We start from the raw sequence: 19,515 nt of genomic DNA, 5'->3' as shown, positions 1-19,515 counted from the left end.
TGGCAAGAGTTGGTCTTTTTGAGCCGGAGCCAGTGGTGGCATCATAGTGGGGCAGGGGGCAGGGTGCCACAGTTCACAGCCTAACGAGTGCATGAAAAAGCCAGATCTGGATCCAAAAGAGCAAAGTTGGCAACAGTGATTGGCAGCAGCCACAGTGACAAAGACCTACGGTAAATTGTCCCTCTCCCCCTTAAGATATTTGTTTTACGTCTGGCAGTGGATCCACATATGTAAAAACAAAAGTGAAGATTACAACAACAAATATTCAAAGAATATACATTAAATAAAGTAATTACAAAATTTACATCAGATTTTCTTATTTTCTGCCAGCATATCTTCATAATGTGAACTCATATTTGCAACATGGAGCCACCTAATCACATGCTTGTGGACATTTTATGAGGCATCCATGAACATTCTGCACAACAAAGCTGATCCATTGCCAGGCATAAAGTGCATACCTTGCTGCAGAATTTAGCATATACTCATGAAACATGCTGCAGATGGTCCACAAAAGATCACAAATGTACCAATGAATAGTGCCACATAGTAACCTCTGGTGAAGCGACCCTGTAAGTCCTGATTTTGCTTGAATACCCCTTGTAAATGAAGCAGCACTGACCTGGGATGAGGCAACTCCATCTGAGACATCTGGGAGCTGATTGATATATGAGCTGAATCTGAGGACGATGCCGAAGGGAGATGAGTCTCGTGATTGGATCCAACCTGACTGACACTCACCCGGCGTAGCTCAGTGCCTGGAGAATGGTCAGTCTCTTCACTGGGTGTAACACTGTCAAAACAATCACAAATTAGTCGAATGCTAAAGAATAATCTCACGTAGCAATCACAAACATGGAAACACACTAACTTTGACTACATAGAAATTTAAGTGAAAATTAAATGAAAAGTTAAGACTTTGTGCAGTGCAACGACAACTGCGTCTACTCCGTCTGTCCTCGACCAGCCCTGAAGATGACTCTGTGAAAAGAGAAAGAGAAAGAGAAAAAGAGAAAGAGAAAGAGAAAGAGAAAGAGAGAGAGAGAGAGAGAGAGAGAGAGAGAGAGAGAGAGAGAGAGAGAGTGAGTCAGTGAGTCAGTGAGTGAGAGAGTGAGAGTGAGTGAGTGTGAGTGTGAGTGTGTGTGTATCAAATTATAAGAGAATAACAAATGAAATAAATAAATGTTCCAGAAAAACTGCACTAAGTATTAAATAAGTCTAAAATTTTTATTATTTCATGACATAGAATGATCAATGTGAATTCTTATGCAGATACCTAAATGCTTCCTTTACCTCCTTATTGTGTGCAACTAAACAATTTCAATAAGTTTTCTTTAGAAATAGGAAATTTTATATTCATACATTTACTTCACAAAACCAGGATACATGAAAATTACATTTACAGTCATAATAATAATAATTTTTAAATTGGCAGAATTTTGCACTCGCTCAAATAATCAGTGGTGTACAGCTAACTTGAGAATATTATAAATAAATACATACCTAGTGGAATGAGTTTGTATTAATGGAGCATCTCCCTTCTTTGTGATATGTGTGAACTGTGCTACCCATTTTATCACCACTACCCTACATATCATAAAAGGATCTGGTTTTCTCTTTCCATCCGGCGTCTCTATGTGACTTGGAACAAACTTTCTAAGCTCTGGAAAATCTAAAAAATAAGAACAACTATTACTAGTAAACTGTCCAAACTTTGAGAATATCTTACTAACTGTAAAGCTACAGAAATAAATTGAAAATGTCCTCTTCAACTTGTATGAAACTAAATATTAGTTTCATAAGTTCCTCCGGGATTCTGAAGTTTGGTTACACGGTGACAAACCCACAACAGAATAACAGAAATAAACATGCGTTAGATTAGGCAGGTTCAAGTTCTGTTTATATTCTATTAAATTATTCTATGTGATTAAAAGTATCCAGACACACCACGAAAAGTGTGTTTATCATAGAGTGTGACAGAGTACTGCCATCTACCGGATGGAACACAAGGTCAGCGATCTCGGTAGTTTGCAGACAGCGCGAGACAGCAGTATGGGACGGACTGAGAAGCTCACGGGATTTCAAAGTGGTTAGGTGGTTGGATGCCACTTGTGTAAGAAGTCTGTGCGCAAGATTTCCACCCTCCTAAACATCCCCAGGTCCACTGTTTCCAATGTTATAGTGAAGTGGAAATGTGAAGGGATGTGTACAACCCAAAAGCATGCAGGTCAACCTCCCATGTTGACCTCCAGAGACCGTCGAGTGTTGAAGAGGATCGTACAGCGTAATCATCAATCATCCATCAGACAGAAATTCCGAACAGCATCAGGATCTACTCCGGACAAGTTTTTGCATGTTCCTAACTTTATTTCTACACTAGCTGATTACCCGGCATTGCCCAGGTATTTATTTATCCCACTCTTGTATTAGACAGAAAAATAATGAATTCTGACTATAGTGTACAATGTAACTAATCTTAAATGTGATCGTGAATGTCACCAATTAGCTTGGCAACTCCAAAAACTATGGATTCAACACTAATCTAAGGCATTGTGGCATTTTATTTTTCACCCCCTCTCACCCCCCCCCCCCCATGCTGATAGGTGATGAACTTGAAGTTGGGAGTGTCACGAAAACTATTGATTCCATACTAAAATCGGTCATTTTTGCAACACAGCCTGAATGTTAGACAAGCTGAGAAACACTTTCGTTGTGCGGATTGCATAGAGTCACGGATGTCTGTTTGTGCGGAATTTAATATGGGTCGTTTTCAATTATTTTTACATGTCACCCCTTCCCACCGCACCCCAAGGCGTGCCGGGGTATCTTACCCCCAAAGTATTCTTTCCAGATTGCAAGTGATACATGTACCAAGTTTGGTTGAAATTGCTCCAGGCATTCGAGAGTTATGCCAGAACAAACATATATACACACCCACACACAAACATCCATTTTTATATGTAGAAGATAGATTGGCTCTTGAGTGTGATTTTCGACGAAGAGCACTCGATGAAATGTCTTCACTGTCCTCGTGTCCTCTAAAACCCTTATTTGAAGTAAGGTCATAACAATTAAGGAAGTGTGGATTGTTTACTTTTGAGCCATGACCATAAGAAGAATACCCCAAAATATGGGACTTCCTGCATTCGACACGAGGCAACCAAAATAACCCTGCCAAAGGCCATCCCCTAAGTATAAAAACCCCAGTAAAATGGTAAAAAGGGTGGCAGATCTGAAGTGCGGCTGAGGTGTTGTCCAGTCTCCGACCCAAGATGACCATTCACCCAGCCAAGTCCAGGCTGTCTCCAGGCACTTAGAAGATGGACAAGAGCCTACGCCTACAGCTTGCTAAGTATCGCTAATCTAACTTTCTTTCCAAGCAGCTCCCTTACCTTAATACTTAGGCACTTAGGCAGAGATGCTCTTCATATATCAATCACTATTCTTCTTATAATAAATCTTGTTATTAGTTTATCTTGTATGTACGCATTGCTTGCATTATAGAATTATGTTCTTGTAGTTTACAGTTATTACAAGCATAAGAAAACAGTTTCAAGACCTGGTTGAAAGAAAACGACATTTTCTAAATAAAATCGGGCAAGGAAAATAAACCTGTCCTTATTCGAATTAAGGACAATAAAGAAAAAATGGAAGAATGTTTCAAAGTAAACAATTTCACAGAAAGCCCTCGAAACCCTAAAGAAAGTAATTGAAAGCAGTATCACGATATTAAGAGAAATGAAGAAAAAACTCATTGTCAAAAATCCAACCCTGCCGATTGCCTTTGGACTACCAAAAACTCACAAACCGGGAACTCCAATACGACCCATCATTGCATCTTTCACACATCCTGCATACAAACTATCCAAATATTTAGTTGAAAGGCTTGCTATCATTAAACAACAAACACCATTCAGTGTTAAAAATGCATATGAAGTGAAACAGAAACTAACAAATATTGTTTGAAATAATGAGTATCGTATTGCAAGTTTTGATGTTGAATATTTATATCCTAGTGTCGCAATAGAAGGTGCCACAGATGCATTACACAGATGGCTTATTGAGATGAAGGTTAACCCAGTAGAATCATGGGAAATGGTTCGATGGTTTACTGTATGTGCAAATTACAATTACTTTATATTTGATGGCAAAATCTATCAGCAAAGTAATGGTTTATCAATGGGAACCCCAGTATCCGGAATCATCTCCAGCATTTTCCTTCATTACATAGAATCTCCAATTGTTAATGAGATAGGTGCGGATATCAAACTCTACATCAGATATGTAGATGATGTGCTAATTATTGCTAAAAGTGAGAACACCATCATGGACGTATTTAAATTGTTAAATGAATCACATCGTCGCATAAAATTCACTTGCGTACCCATGAATAACAATGTAATTTCTTTCCTTGATCTGCAAATTAAGACAACTGACTCAACAATTCAAACATCAGTCCATAGGAAAAAATTAGCAGGGGAAAAATACATCCATGCTAATTCAGAACATTCGCGTATAACAATGGATGACATATTTTTAATTTTTTTCCTGAGAGCACAAAGACTATGTTCTAATAATAAGGACATCAAAAAAGAAGAAGAAAGGCTTTTTAATATAGCAAAAGAAAATGGCTTTCGCACTAACAGAATAAACCAAATCAAAAAACAAGTCGCAAGAAAACTAAAGGAAAAGAGAAATACAGACAAGATGAAAAACCTGTTGAAAAGAAATTTGTGTGCATTCCATTCCACAAGGGATTCTCACATAAAATTGCAAAAATTTTTAGAAGTTTTAATTTCAAAATTGTTTTTAAATCACCAAGAAGTTTGGAATGTACATTTAACAAATTCAAAATGAGAAACTCTCTACCAGATGTGGGAACCACAAGAATATATAATATAAGTTGTTCATGTTGAAAGGATTATGTGGGACAAACAGCAAGGAAAATGGCAATAAGATGGCATGAACACAATTTGGACATTATAAATCTAAACCCAAGAACGGGTTTGTCAACTCATATCATCGAAGAGAAGCAGTTGATTAAAAAGAGAAGGGTTTTAAAAAGATTAACGGGAAACACAGAGTTGAATGTCTGGGAAGCTTCGTTCATTGCAGAAGAACACTGGAATAAATTAAATAATGAAAATGGTAACATAGATCCAGTATGGAGTTTTCTTTTTCACAAATGGAGTAAGCCACCATCTTTAAAATTTAATGTAACAGAAAACATCAAGAGACACTGTGAAAACAATGATGAATTTGAATTACCTGATGATATTTGGGATTCATAATTTTTAAAAAAAAAAAAAAATCTGAAATAAAAATAAAACAGACTGCTTCTTTTCACAGTTAAGTTGCTATATTACAACAATGTAACATTGACAACATCCATTATATAATGGATTCTTTTTGTTTAAAAATTACTAACCATTGTTATAACTGTATCTTTAGTCAAATGAAAATATATGTCTGATGAAAGGAGCGCGTGTTCTCCTGAAACGTCACAAAGAAAAACTGTTTTCTTATGCTTGTAATAACCGTAAACTACAAGAAAATAATCTTGTTATTGTTAATCATTACTTATGTGTCTAATTGTGTCTATACCCTGCAGGTTCTCCCACTTAGTATTAAGGCTCTACCAAAATAATAAATGTATTCTCTTACAGAGCAAAGCGCAGCCAACAGAGCTTCGTTCTCTAGTGGTAGTATGGGGGTTCACCCGGACAAGCACCATGACAATATACGGCGTGAGGTGCGGCAATTTGATTTCCATGGCCGAGCAGCTGCCCATAAGCCAAAACATCATACACACAAATGCCAAACACCGCCTCGCGTGGTGCAAGGAGTGTCAAAACTGGACCATAGAACAGTAGAAAACCGTTGTGTCGAGTGATGAATCATGGTACACAATGTGGCGATCCGATGGCAGGGTGTGGATGTGGCAAATGCCTGTGACATCTACCAGCCTGTATGGTGCAGACAGTGAAATTTGGGTGTGGCGGATTGACAGTGTGGTCATGTTTCTCCTGGAGGGGGGCTTGAACCCCTTGTTGCTTTGCATGGTAATGTCACAGTACAAGCTTACGTTGACATTTTAACAGAGCTACCTACCGTCGAAAACCAGTTCAGGGATGACCATTGTGCCTTTCAACATGACCGAGCATCCATCCATACTGCACGGCTTGTGGAAAAGTGGTTTGACGACAACACCGTCCCACTAATGGACTGGCCTGTGCATAGTCCTGATTTGAATTCCATAGAACACCTCTGGTGTTTTGGAATGCCAACTTCGTGCTAGACCACACCGACCCATATCGATACATCTTCTCATTTCGGCACTCCACGAGGAATGGACTGCCATTCTCCAGGAAACCTTCCACCACTTGATTGAAAATATGCCTGCGAGAGTAAAGGCTGTCATCAAGGCTAAGGGTGAGTCAACACCGCATTGACTGCCAGTGTTCCCGATGGAGGGTGGCCCAAACTTGTACTTCATTCTCAGGTGGGTGTCCGGATACTTCTCATCACATAGAGTATCTATTAGATGCATACATGAGTAGGTTATGCAGGTCAAGTTCAGTGCTGTTAGCATATATCTCCAAGGTGCTATAGCTGGTAGCTGCTTGTCAGATGCTATGACTTAGTGAATAATTGTTTTTCTGCTAGGAGGCATAGTGTTCGAACATGGCATTTCCACGTGAAAAGAAGTTTTTTTTTTTTTTGGCATCCTGCAATTTTTGGCTTGGCTGCATACAAATAAAAACATATGTAATTGGATAAAAAAAAATGTTGGGCCTACAAATGACACTTTTACAACATAATACCAACCAGAAAAGATTTTTTTCTCTAATTGTTAAAAGTACATAGACATTGATATATGTTAGGGATAAGAAGCCAATTACCAATGTATTAATTGCAACCAAAACTGTCATATCGGAATTGGTATCAGTATTGATAAAAATTAGATATTTGAACCAATACCAATACTTTCATAGCTTTGAAAGTTTTATAATATGTACCACAATTATTAACATTTATTGAAAATTGGTTCAAGTGAAGTAAATCCATGAACAGGAGCATAAAATGCACATAACATATTTATTTTTGTCTTGCTGAAAATGGGACTTAATTTCTATTAAATAATCATATGTATAGGAATTAGTTAAATACTAGCCTTGGTAATGCTTCACAGAATATGTATATTTCTGAGCATTTATGATTATTGCATTTCAGATTTCAGATCTAAGGATACTTACCTAATACTGGCTTGTATAAACTGGTACTATGTGAAAACTGGGGGAATATATGAGGTAAGTAGTACAACTTAAATCTGTCAAATAAAAACATAAAGCACTTCTGTTGTTTAGAACCCCTGTCCCTCCATTCAATCCTTGTGATCTGAAAAGAAACAAACTCACAGTTAATAAATCAGTTTTCACAACAAAAGATGGTTAGAAATGTCATTACTGTATGTGCCATGATTCTGACAAGTTGAAAAATAATGCACAGCAATTTTCAATTTTTATGCACAAATCAATAAAAGAGATGTCAAAGGAAACTTTATGCATTTCCACCCATGTATAAAAGGAACAAATTTTTCAGACTTCATTCATTTTATAAAATTAAAATTCTTAAAGTCTGTTTCTGAAAAAGCACAGACGTATGAGAGTAGTACAAAATAAGTTTTGTGTTCTGTTAGTGGAAGGAATGCCCATTCAAGTGACAACTGACATAAGTAACATTGTCGACAAGTAGATAAATACCGACTCACTCTTCAACATAGTTCCCCACTGACACGGAAGTACTTACTGTATTGATAAACCATGCTGAAGAAGACCATCTTATACCTTTAAAACAAATTTGTGAATGCCATGTTTCACCTCATCATCGGTAGTGTAGTGGTGTGCATCTACTAAGAGAAGAAGTGGAAGTCACTAAAAAAAAGGTGAAGGGATAGAGGTCCAGGAGGTCCCAACCATACTTAGACAAGAAATGCTTCTGTGGGACCTTGGTTTCTCATAAAGAAGCAGAATACAAGAAATGACATGGTCGCTTTCATAAAAATTTGCCTTTCAACTGTGTAATCATTCCTGCAACAGAGTCCTTTCATCTACCATCCATATCTGTGAAACATGTCTGTTCACCATGGTGATGATGAATGATGAATACATGCAGGTTGATGAAAGAAATCCCAACAGTCAGGACAGAGCTTGAACCTTAAGTCGTGAGTTTCTGAGTCAATCATGAGTTCAGCCATTTGCGCAATTTCCATTAATTGGTTGATTTGTTTTATTTTACTTCACTTTTTGTGCCACTTTTGGGTAATTTGCGAAGATGGAGATGAGTGATGAAACTGATGAATGGACACTCACAAACATCCATGCCCAGGCCGGGATTCGAACCTGGGACCCCTGGCATCGTAGTGTGATGTGCTAACCACTAAACCACAGGGGCTGGCACAATTTGCATTATAATGCTGGTGCAGACATATTTCAGAAATTTTCGATGCAGTTTTTGACCATTCTAGAAAAGCAGCTTTTATTTTAATTAAAATCAACGTGTAATTAATTACGTGCTCGTGAAAGTATCGAGAACTGAGTCCTGGATTTAATACTATCTATTACATTTCTTTATAACATGAAGCTAATGGTTTAGTTCATAGGGAAATTGACTGACACACAAGAGACACAGGTTTGATCTCAGGTAAGAATTTACCTGTCACTGTCCCAGAACAAAGGTCAGGGGGGCTCTCCCAACCTCTAATGAATGGGTTCCTGGGGACAAAATTGGGGGAGGGAGATAAAGGTGGTCAAAGAAAGGTGCTGATCACATCACCTCTAGTATGGCAAAGATAGGGGTGTGGGATCCTACCTCCACATTTCCCATGTATCTTCATGGTATGGTGCGGTGCATGGGGGGGGAGGTGGCTTTACATTTGACTTTCATGGCTCTAATGGGGAGAAGAAAAATCAATACCTGCGACACCATGAACTCCAAGAGGCAATCAAGAAAGTAACGAGTTGGATCATCTGGCTGTTTCTCTCCACCTTGGGGAGGAAGGAGAGGCTGGATTTCAACTGGAGACACAGGTCCTGAAAGAAAAAAAAAATGCATTTCTTCAGCATCAAGAATGAATCTGAAAGTAAATAACATCCCATCATTTAACCAAACCCCTAAATGAAACCCACCCTTCGATTTGGTAATCAAAACTACATATTAGAGTTCTGGATGGGACCACTCTCGCTCGCTTGTATTCATTGAAGCCTCCCACTCTCGAGCATGCTACGCTCAAGCGTATACAGTGGAATATCATTTAATGTAACAATAATCATAGACACATATGTGTAAAATATTCGCTTCAGTAGTTTCAGTCCACAATCATCTATTTCATTTTCATATATCACTGTGCATTGGTAAGATAAGACTAAACTACATTTTTACATGGAAATGATGACTGTGTTCACTTAAGTTTCAATTTCGTGAGTCTTTCACTTAACGATCCATTATTTGAGGGCACACTATGACAGACAAAACAATTATATGTGTACTACTGGGCTTCAAGTGAATACCGCTCATTTTGCCTGTTCAAACATTACTTGCTCTAGCTTACTAGAGCTTACGCTATCTAGAGTCGTCCGTGTGAACTATCTGGTGTTAGATTTAAAGCAAAACTTTAATATGATATAGTTGCAATATATTAACAACTCTTACCTGAAAAAAAGTTTTTGTGCCCGACCCTGTGGCCGAGTGGTTAGCACATCGCGCTGTAACGCCAAGGGTCCCGGGTTCGAATCCCGGTCGGGCTTGGTTGTTTGTGAATGTCCATTCATCAATTTCATAATTTCATCACTCATCCCCATCTTCGCAAATTAGCCAAGAGGCACAAAACGCGAAGTAAAATAAACTAAATCAATCAATCAATCAATCAAAAAAGTTTTTGTGAATTTGTAAAATTTAATAAAAATCACTTTGGATAAACTGGTTTCTTTATGAACTTGACTTGCATAAATGAGATTTCAATGTAATTAAATTATTATTTATAAACATTTTGAACAACTATAAATTGTTACTATATACAAGGATCAGAATTGGTAAGAGTTGGTATAAGTTAAACTCTATTTAAAACACCTCTTTGAAAGAACACACTTCCATTATTTAGTTATGCAAAGGTACCACAAAATAGTCACACTGAATTACGAGAAACATTAAACATACCTTGATTTGTATCATGAAACACAGCACTCGAGCTCCCAAAGCACACTGAAGACCCCCTGGTCAGGGATGAGAGCCCTTCCCCAGGGAATGGAGAAGGAAATCCCGGAACCAGGGTGGCAAACAAAGCATGGATTGAGTCTGGAGCATTGTCTCCTAGAGCCTGATACCATAGCAGAAAGAGCCTTCAAAAGATACAAATGTTTAGATTACCCAACATGAAATTATACACCATAAGTTGTCACTTAAAATATGTGTATTAAATAATAACTTACGAGTAAGTTACTTCTTCTCTGCCTGGCCCAATGATAAGCTTATTGAGCTCTAGGTTCAAGTCATCTAGGGTATGGATATCTTTAACGTGTACAGATTGATGATTTGAAATGTGCAATCATAATAGGTGCAAAAATTTCCCTGTAATGAATTAAAATTTGCAAAATTTTCATTTCCTCTTTGTTACTCAATGCTATTCTGACTTGAAAACACAGGTTAACCTTGCGTTGGTCGCACACTGTCTCTTGTTCGGGGTGTGTAATTTTAACATCGTTATTTATCAATGATTCTTTTGTCAACACCCTCCATCTACTGTCTAGCTGAGTTTCCAACCTTCCTCTTTTACCCCACGATTTTGTTTTCAGTGTGAGTAAGATATTCGGGCCGCTAGGGAGGGTTTGTTGAAGCCTCTTGCTGTCTGAGTCCATGCACGACGTGGCTATAGGCGTACCTAGTTTTCACTGAAAATCCGATATGCCCTTACATGGCCGATTAACAAAGACTACCTTTTTATAATTTTATAGAATTTCAATTTTTATAGTTTATAGAATCTCAATTGTTGAAAGATCTAATAGTAATAATTGAGGATTTTACATTTTAGACCATTAATTTGGCATATTTAAAAAAAACACGATCTCTGAGACCGTGCATGACCATAGACGAAAATTTTCTTGCACGACCCATGAAGGGTTAAAAAAAAAACTTTTAAAATCCATCTGATGCAATCAGATGTAGAAGTAGGGTAGATAGGTTCTACTTCAAATCCTAACCATGCTACTGGATATAATTTCTGGCCTTCAATTAGAACTCAGCAGGACAACAATTTTTATTTCATTTGATATGATTTTTATTATTTAGCATTGTTTTTCTGCTACTTTTGGCTAATCGTGATGATGAGGATGAGTAATAATATGATGAAACTGATGAAGGGACACCCACAAAGAAAACATCCATGCCCAGGCTGAGATTTGAACCTGGAACCCCGAGCATCATAATGTGCTGACGTGGGAATCCCCTAAGGAGATCGGCAGTAATTTATATATTGGGCCTTTCAGTGTTTCGTTTCTCAAAATTTCAAGTATGTACAGTGCAATCAGTAATTTATCAAAAAGAGAGGGATGATAGCCCTTTGAAGGTGAAGGGCCCCAAAGTGGTGCAAAGAGGCTAACATGTGATCACTCTTTACACTGAAACACCACACTTGTTATTTTTACCTAGATCTCCCTCCCCATCAATTTCGCACACAGTTCTTGGACAACAGAAAAAAAAGTCACCAATGAGGTGTGAAACTAGGTAGTCATGAACACCAACACCGTAAATGCAAGTTTCTATAGAGAGTGGAAATTCTCAGTTTGAATCCTGAGTAAGGCTAGGCATAGCTGTACACACCATCATCTATTTCATCAGTACATCCTTACTGCCAGGATTAATCCACAGATAGATAGAAATGATATAAAATAACAAAAAATAGAAATAGAAACTGACGAAAACAGAATGGTTTCCATAAGCGAGCATTGTTATTACTAACAACATGCTTCTTATAAAATCAAACCCACAAATTCTGCTTTAAAGCTAAAAGATAACAACACTCTAGAACGTGGACAACAAAAACAGGAGAACAACATAATAGCCTATTACAAAATGAAATATTCAATACAAGAACATGTATTTGTGATCAGGTTACTTCGCTTTTCTGCCACTTTGGGAAAATGGCGAAGATGAGGATGTGGTGATGAAACTCATGAATGATGAAGAGACACTCACAAAGAACCCTCATCCCCAGGCTGAGATTCGAACCCTACTGTACTCTGGCCAACCTCCACAAAGTAAATGTAAGAACCTAGTATGTACATCCAGTACTACAGAGGTTGTTCGCTTTATATCCGACCATTTTCGATTCAGTGCTGCCACCTGGCGTATCATGCTGGAACTATGGGTCTGCTGGCGGGAGCAGTGTTGTGTCTGACCTTGTAGGTGCGTGAGTGTTGGTAGTGAATGTTATCAAATGGCACCGAAAATCAACCGGTATTGGGAGGGTTACATAATGGCCCTTTTCCATGCTAAGTTTTCATAAGTACGCATTGTGAATCTGTATGAAAGGTACCTGGTGGGTTTCAAATGGAAGAAAGTTGTCACAATGGATGAATCATATGTCCATCTCACTGCTGGTGGTCACATTCGGGTGATCACATACCGTGACATTGACGGCAAGGGGCACAGCAACTTTGTTCGTCAGTGCAGGGAAAGTTTTCCTCGTGGCTTTATGGTTGTGACAGGATTCGGATATGAGGGTAAGTTTATGATACGCAAGGTGGACAAAAACGTGAAGGTGAATGCCAGACACTTCCAAGACTCCATTCTGACACCTATCTATCGGAGAGACATCCCACAATTGTATGGAATGAACGCGAACCAGGTGATCATCCATATGGACAAGGCTTCGAGCCATACCGCCAGAACATCACTATGTTTTTATCAGGAAATGGCAGAGGAATTAGGAATTCATGTCATTCCGTTTGAAGACATTCCTGTGAAAAGCCCAGATGCCAGTCCAATCGATTTTTGCGCATTTGGACTGTTGAACGACATCTTGAACATTGCCGCCCGCGTACCCTGGATGGTCTATGGAAAGCTTCCAGGGAGGAGTGGGACAGAATTCCCATGCCTGTCCTGCGCCGGAGCTTGCTGCAATGGACACTGCGATGCCGGGCGATAGTCCACAATGCTGGGGGTCCAATAGAACATGATCAATGGTGGCGGCGCGGTATCTCTTAAGGTGAGTACCCGTCAAAAATGGTCGGATATAAAGCAAACAACCTTATTGTATATGCAACCTTAGCTTCTTGCATCCGTACTGAGGTTTGAAACTGTCATCTGTTTATGTCCATTAATTTGTGATGTATACCACAAAGTTAGGGTGCCAGTATATAAGAATCACTCTATAGTACATCACATCAAAATAGTTTCTGATAAAAAAAAAATCCAGACATTACTACTGAATCTACTATAATGATTTGGGATTTGGTATAACTGTGAAACAAACTGAACAATGACGAAAACATATTGTATATTTAAATGGGTGTACAAGTTGGTCACAAATTATTTGGTGCATTTAAGGGATGAATAGTAACATATCCAACGGGGTTGTGAAAGACTATAAAACCACGGTGTGTGACATCGTTGAACTTAAAAGATGAGTTACAGATGTCATGTGACCAATAAATAATGCTTGTAATACGCTGAATTATTTTAAAAGCCTGAGCACATTTCACTAAAAATGTTTCATTTGATCCATAATAAATTTAGATGAGTTTATTATTTCTTTCTTTGTTTGTTTTTCCCTATTGTCACTGAAAGGCACTGAATAATTTCTGACCACCCTGAAATAGAAACTTTAAATATCAACCTCATTTAATTCAATCAAAAAAGTGCATACAGGAAGTCGAAACTTATACATACCTCATTGCCTCCCGATGCAGTTTGCACGAGTTTCCTGGATGCAGGAGCTTGGTCATGAGTCGCGTGAGGCTGTGACTCTGCCATCGTAGAGCAAGCAACTCAGGTAACAGCACCAGGATCTTCTCCAGCACTTGCAACACACATTCTAATTCCTCACGATGGGCCTTGTGCACTACAATATGGTTACTATTAACTTAGATGTATGTTATTTGGGCATCATTAATTACCATGCATACTTGTAACTGAGCAAAGCAGTTATTGTTACATATATTAGGCAATGCAAACAACAGCAGCAAATAAAAACCATGCAGTTAAAAAAAATATATATTTAGTGTTAAGAAAACGTTCCTCCTTGTAAGCAACTGATCATTAGTGGATTAAAAAGGAGAGAATTTAAAGAACTGACATGCAGCTGATTAAATCGCTTATGGGTGGTTCTCAAAATTATTAGTAATACACAGAATCATTTTATAAAAAAGTTCAAGGAAGCCTGACAATTTCCTGGCACAGTTATTTAGAACACTTTTCAATCTTTTATTTAAATCACCCATCAGAAAATATTACACAAAATTTGCTTGCGTGAACTTTGATTGGCATTATTTTAATAGAGACGGATACATATTTCTATCTTATTAAATGGAAGAAAATTGTGATACCTGAAAGACATATATGTAACAGTTTGCATCTTAACATTAAAAAATCATTTTGATCAAAAAACGTATTAAAATCTACAACTAGTTTATATGTGGCATTATATGTGTTCTCCATTCATAAAGTTGCAGAACTTCATTTATGTGCAATATGTTATGACTAATAAAACACTTGAGTTTCAAGTGAGTTTGTTTTTATGTCCACTTTATGCACAGATAGACTAATCAGAACTGGACTAACAGTTTAAACACAATCACTACTCTACTCGCATATGGAAGGCCTACTGACATTATGACAACTGAGCTATGCCAAACTATACCAATTACAGTTTATCTATTATTTATCAGTTGACGTAACACTTTCGTGCATAAGATTGGGAAAACCTGAGAGAAGTTTCACAGAAACTTGGAGAGTTCTGAATGGCATAACTTGTGAAACACGAATAATAATTTGCTGCCAACAAGTGTTACTTGTTCAATCAAACTGGTTTAATTTGCACTAGCCATTTTCAAAAATGCAAATTTATTTGGAAACGAACAGCTTATCTACAAAACACTCATCTACAATTTACATAATCTGAAGACTATTTGAAATGAACAAAAAAAAATACCAGGCATATATACATAAGTAAGAAATACTAATGCACTTTACATACAGGCAATAGGTTATTCAAGATGTTATGTCAAGGATTGTTAGAAAACTGTTGTGACTGAAGGATTCTTGCATTAAAATATTCCATGCATGCACTTAGGGAAAATATTAGAAATGGAAACAAAATATGAAGAAAAGAAGGACTATCCACAAAGCAGAAGCAGTTTTGCCATCTGCAACAGTTCATATCTTGAATAACATTACATTTAAAATAATATTTCTATGCAAACTGACTTCTACACGCTTTTTTATTTCAGTGCATCAATCATGCTACAGACATGTCAACTATAAAAGGAGAAGAGAAATTAAAAATGAGCTCTTTTCAGAGTAATTTTTATATTATAAATATTATAAATCTAGAAAAATATTATAAAATTACAGAAATATAAATTGGTTAAAAAACTCATGATTATACTACAAGTTTTAAAGAAGATTATTTAAATAAACAGTGCATTCTGAGGCTAATAAAGACTAGACCAAAGGTACCGTGCGTTCATTTCGATCTTCAGCCGAGAGATCGGGAGAAGCGTGGCGGGCGGCGCTGACGGAGATGCCGACATTTGCAGCCTGTAATGCACGCTTATTTTTGACATATGCAGACATTTATATAAATATTGCAAAACGAGCACTAACCTGTGTTATAACATGCAAAAGTTCTTCTGTAATTTATCCAAGCTCTGCCCTTTTATACACAAATAAATACACTTTAGAAACGATAAGAGCCACAGATAATAAAACATTTTAATCATAGTTTTGACCAGTAACGTCCTGCTTAAGTTTATATCCTTGAAAGAGTTTTGTGTCGATGGGGATTGTTTGGAGGTTTCGAATGTGCAACACTGTATCAAAATTATGCTGCAGACGAAACCGTTAAAAGTCAATGGCTTTCGTGAGCTTCCTTGCAATCCAAAATCTCCGAGCTCGAGTTTCTTGTTCCTTCGCGACTAGATGAAGACAGAGCTGTGAATATAGTGGTGAGCAGATGTAAACCAAGAGCATGTTAATTTCGTACTGTGCGCAAGAGTGTTATTCTTGGTTACTTGCCATTACTTGTGTTATTGCAATGTGTATGTGTATTGGGTCAGTGAGATGATTGGAAAGCCAGCCGCAAGGTTCACGTTAGAACAAAGAATTTTTATGTAGGACACTTACGTGAAAACAGACTCTTGTCGAGACGTGTGTAGGCAATTTGTATGGAAATTCCCAGGCGTTTCACCTCCACATAGAGATACGGTTAGCCATCTTGTCCTTACATTACATGAAACTGGATCGTTAAATTTTAAAACACCTAGGCAAAAACGACAGATTCTAACCGAAGCTAAACTTGATGAAATTGGTGCAGCGTTAGAACGTTCTCCAAACAAACCTCTACGATGTTTCACAGGTGATGGCCGTGTGAAAATCATCAGCACATACAGCCACTAAGCTACTAAAATTAAAAACGTACTATTATAACACAGGTTAGTGCTCGTTTTGCAATATTTATATAAATGTCTGCATATGTCCATAAAAATAAGCGGGCATTACAGGCTGCAAATGTCACCATCTCGGTCAGTGCCACCCGCCATGCTTCTCCCGATCTCTCGGCTGAAGATCGAAATGAAGGCACGGTACTATGAGAAGACAAACCACAGAAATGTATGTGTCCAATATGATTTGCACTCAAGATCTCCTGATTACAAGCTAATAGACTTTATCACTAAGCTATTGTTATAGTACAAAGATGCTTCATATCCTAAGTAACCTTGTAATGGCAATTATAAGTGTTGACAACTGGTTGCAGAAATGCTCATAAAGTGTTTTCTCTCAAAAACATATGGTAATACAACAGCATGTTAAAAAAAAACTCTATTCACCAAAGAATACAAAGGCAAAACTACAAAAAAAAATAAAGAAATTCAAAAGTAATAAAGAAGAATATGATAAATGCAAGATACTACTCATTATCATTACATGCACCACTTGTGTATTTCCACATGCTACAATTACTTACCAAGATGAAAGGACAGCTCTGCAAAGGGAAGAATAAAAATGGACATAAGACAAGAGAAAATGTGGAAAATTAATATTATCCTGTAACAGTAATCCAAACATCTGCTGTTTTAAGAAATAAGTTGTATAAAAATACATAAAAGCTATTTTAAATTACACTTTTTATTTTCTATATCAACTTCAATTGCAATATAATTACTGTCCTTTCGGACATCCATTCCTCTCCTAAAATAAACTTTTGAAGAGAGATCCTAGCTGCCAATAAACAATGTCTAAAGTTAACACTGGTGTGTGTAGATTGTGATAATTTTGCTTGTCGCTTTGTATGAACCCCTGTATCACTCCTTACTTATCACTTCTGTCTGAAAGCTCTCTTATAGTTTTGCTCTGAACAGACGTCAACTGACTGCCATTCAGATGGTTTCCAGAACCTACACCAGTGTTCGTAAAGTTCCCTTAAAAAAGGTAACTAGTTACAGTTACAGTTACTTGCTTAAAAAAAGTAAGTTACACTCATTTTAAAAAGTAATTCAGTTACAGTTAGTTACATGTACTTCAAAGTAACTGTAAGTTACTTTTACAGTTACTTTCTGCTGAAAATTTTCTTGCAACCAAATTACACAAATCGATCATTAATTGTAATAAAATATAGAGCCCCACACTTTCTTGATCATGACCGAAGGTGGTGGTGGTGTGATTAGCACCACGTCTCTGGCATCCTTCCCCCCCCCCCCAGAGTTTCCTCCAGATACTCACTTTATACGAAACTGGGTGGGCACTGGAGCTGCTTCAACAGGTGGAAAAAATCTCGGTTCTCCCCCACCGAGGATCGAACCCAGGGTCTCTCGCATGGCAGTCAGGCACCCTAACGACTTTTTTTTTCTTTTTTTTAAGGAATACCCCTATGTGGTAGTATCCCCGTTATTCACATCTTCTCAATTTTCAAGGATGCCAATTTCCTGTTTTCTGTATTCTCATTGGAACAAACACAAATATCCATGTCTGAAATGAACTAGAATCCAGGACCCCTGACATATAGTGTGTTGTGCTAACCACTCCGCCAAGGAGATTGACCTGAGCTACTCCGACTTAAACATTTGTATTTATTATCATTGTTGTTCTTAAGGAATGTCCATTGGAGTGGGGGGGATTCTAGAAACTGTATAGAAAGAGAGAGAGATATCACTCACATAGAATATATTCTAAGAAGGGAGGTCTGTTTCACATAAAGGGCGTGTCAGAGAAATAAATTTTGTTGTATAATTTCAAGTGTTTATGAACCAGAAAATGATAAATATTATAATGTAGTAGCCTATAATTGTGAAGGTGAAAATGGCATTTTAAACTTACCCCTTCAGTGTTGTAATTAACTGTTGTATCAATAATAATGGTGAGATCTGTCGTATGTCATTTCAAGAAAATGGGTTCTCATTTAAATCTTAAACGAATAGCACTTACCAAAATATATTATTTTTTTCAAAATGTCCAGAAATGCTGAATAATCGTAAATAACCAAATTCTAACTGGAAATATTCTTACTTTCATTTTTAAATTATCAGGAACTGAGATAAATGAAATCAAGTGGAAACAATTTGATTGTTTTCCACCCATATGCACAACTGCTATCTCTCGCCTTCTTCAGTTCCGTTCATACTACCAGTATCGTTGAATTCTTTCGAAAAAACACTGAAATATTGCAGTACGCCCCTTTTCAGCTTAATCCGATATTATAGCAAAGCAAGAAACTACTGAATGCTGCTTACAGAAAGGGGAAGTTATTCACTGAGGAACAAACTACCGAAACAAGAGACACTTCACAGCACACAACTGACAATGGCAAACTGTCAGCAATAGGAAGGTATTCTCCTCGTAGAAGCTTATCTTCCAGCTTGTGGAATATTCACCCCTCTTCCGAGGTGTGTATATCACTTTGGAATTCAGGTCTACCAAACGAGAGATGAAACATAGGATAAACCTTGGAATTCCAGGCACCTGGCTGGAGTCTACTGACCACCGCGAGGAGACAAATTTACTAGAACTACTTTCTCTTTTCCTCTTAATCTATTGTTTGCAAGAATTAAGGTATCAAAGATAGGCTTTTATATCACAGCAGAAACCAAATTCCAGCTCACTTTGTATCCTAAATTGCCAATAATTTATGACACTTACATAGCAATTTAAGTGTCGCAAAGTAACTGTAAAAGTAACTGTTAAAATGTTACTTCTATCGTAAAAAAGTAACTCAGTTACAGTTACTCACTTTTAAAAGTAACGAGT

General features: G+C 37.4%; 1 protein-coding gene across 8 annotated transcripts in view; it reads right to left on the bottom strand.

The window, feature by feature from the left end:
- LOC145985162 (ral GTPase-activating protein subunit alpha-1) overlaps positions 1-19,515 on the bottom strand; it is a 201,986-nt gene that overhangs the window by 117,377 nt on the left and 65,094 nt on the right. For 6 of the 8 annotated variants that reach the window (XM_083118842.1, XM_083118847.1, XM_083118845.1 and 3 more), the window contains exons 3-9: positions 17,240-17,257; positions 13,945-14,116; positions 10,216-10,397; positions 8,977-9,092; positions 7,257-7,398; positions 1,504-1,672; positions 623-793 (exon numbers count right to left, since the gene is read on the bottom strand). In XM_083118842.1, the coding sequence (XP_082974968.1) occupies positions 623-793; positions 1,504-1,672; positions 7,257-7,398; positions 8,977-9,092; positions 10,216-10,397; positions 13,945-14,116; positions 17,240-17,257 (970 nt within the window). The remainder of the gene's footprint in view (positions 1-622; positions 794-1,503; positions 1,673-7,256; positions 7,399-8,976; positions 9,093-10,215; positions 10,398-13,944; positions 14,117-17,239; positions 17,258-19,515) is intronic. The other 2 variants (XM_083118843.1, XM_083118849.1) reach the window with 1 other exon arrangement.

Source organism: Lepisma saccharinum, chromosome 3, assembly GCF_977018435.1.
Source record: "Lepisma saccharinum chromosome 3, izLepSacc3.1, whole genome shotgun sequence".
NCBI lineage: Eukaryota > Metazoa > Arthropoda > Insecta > Zygentoma > Lepismatidae > Lepisma > Lepisma saccharinum.
The sequence above is the reverse complement of the archived record's forward strand: the minus strand, read 5'-3'. Positions and strand labels throughout refer to the sequence as shown.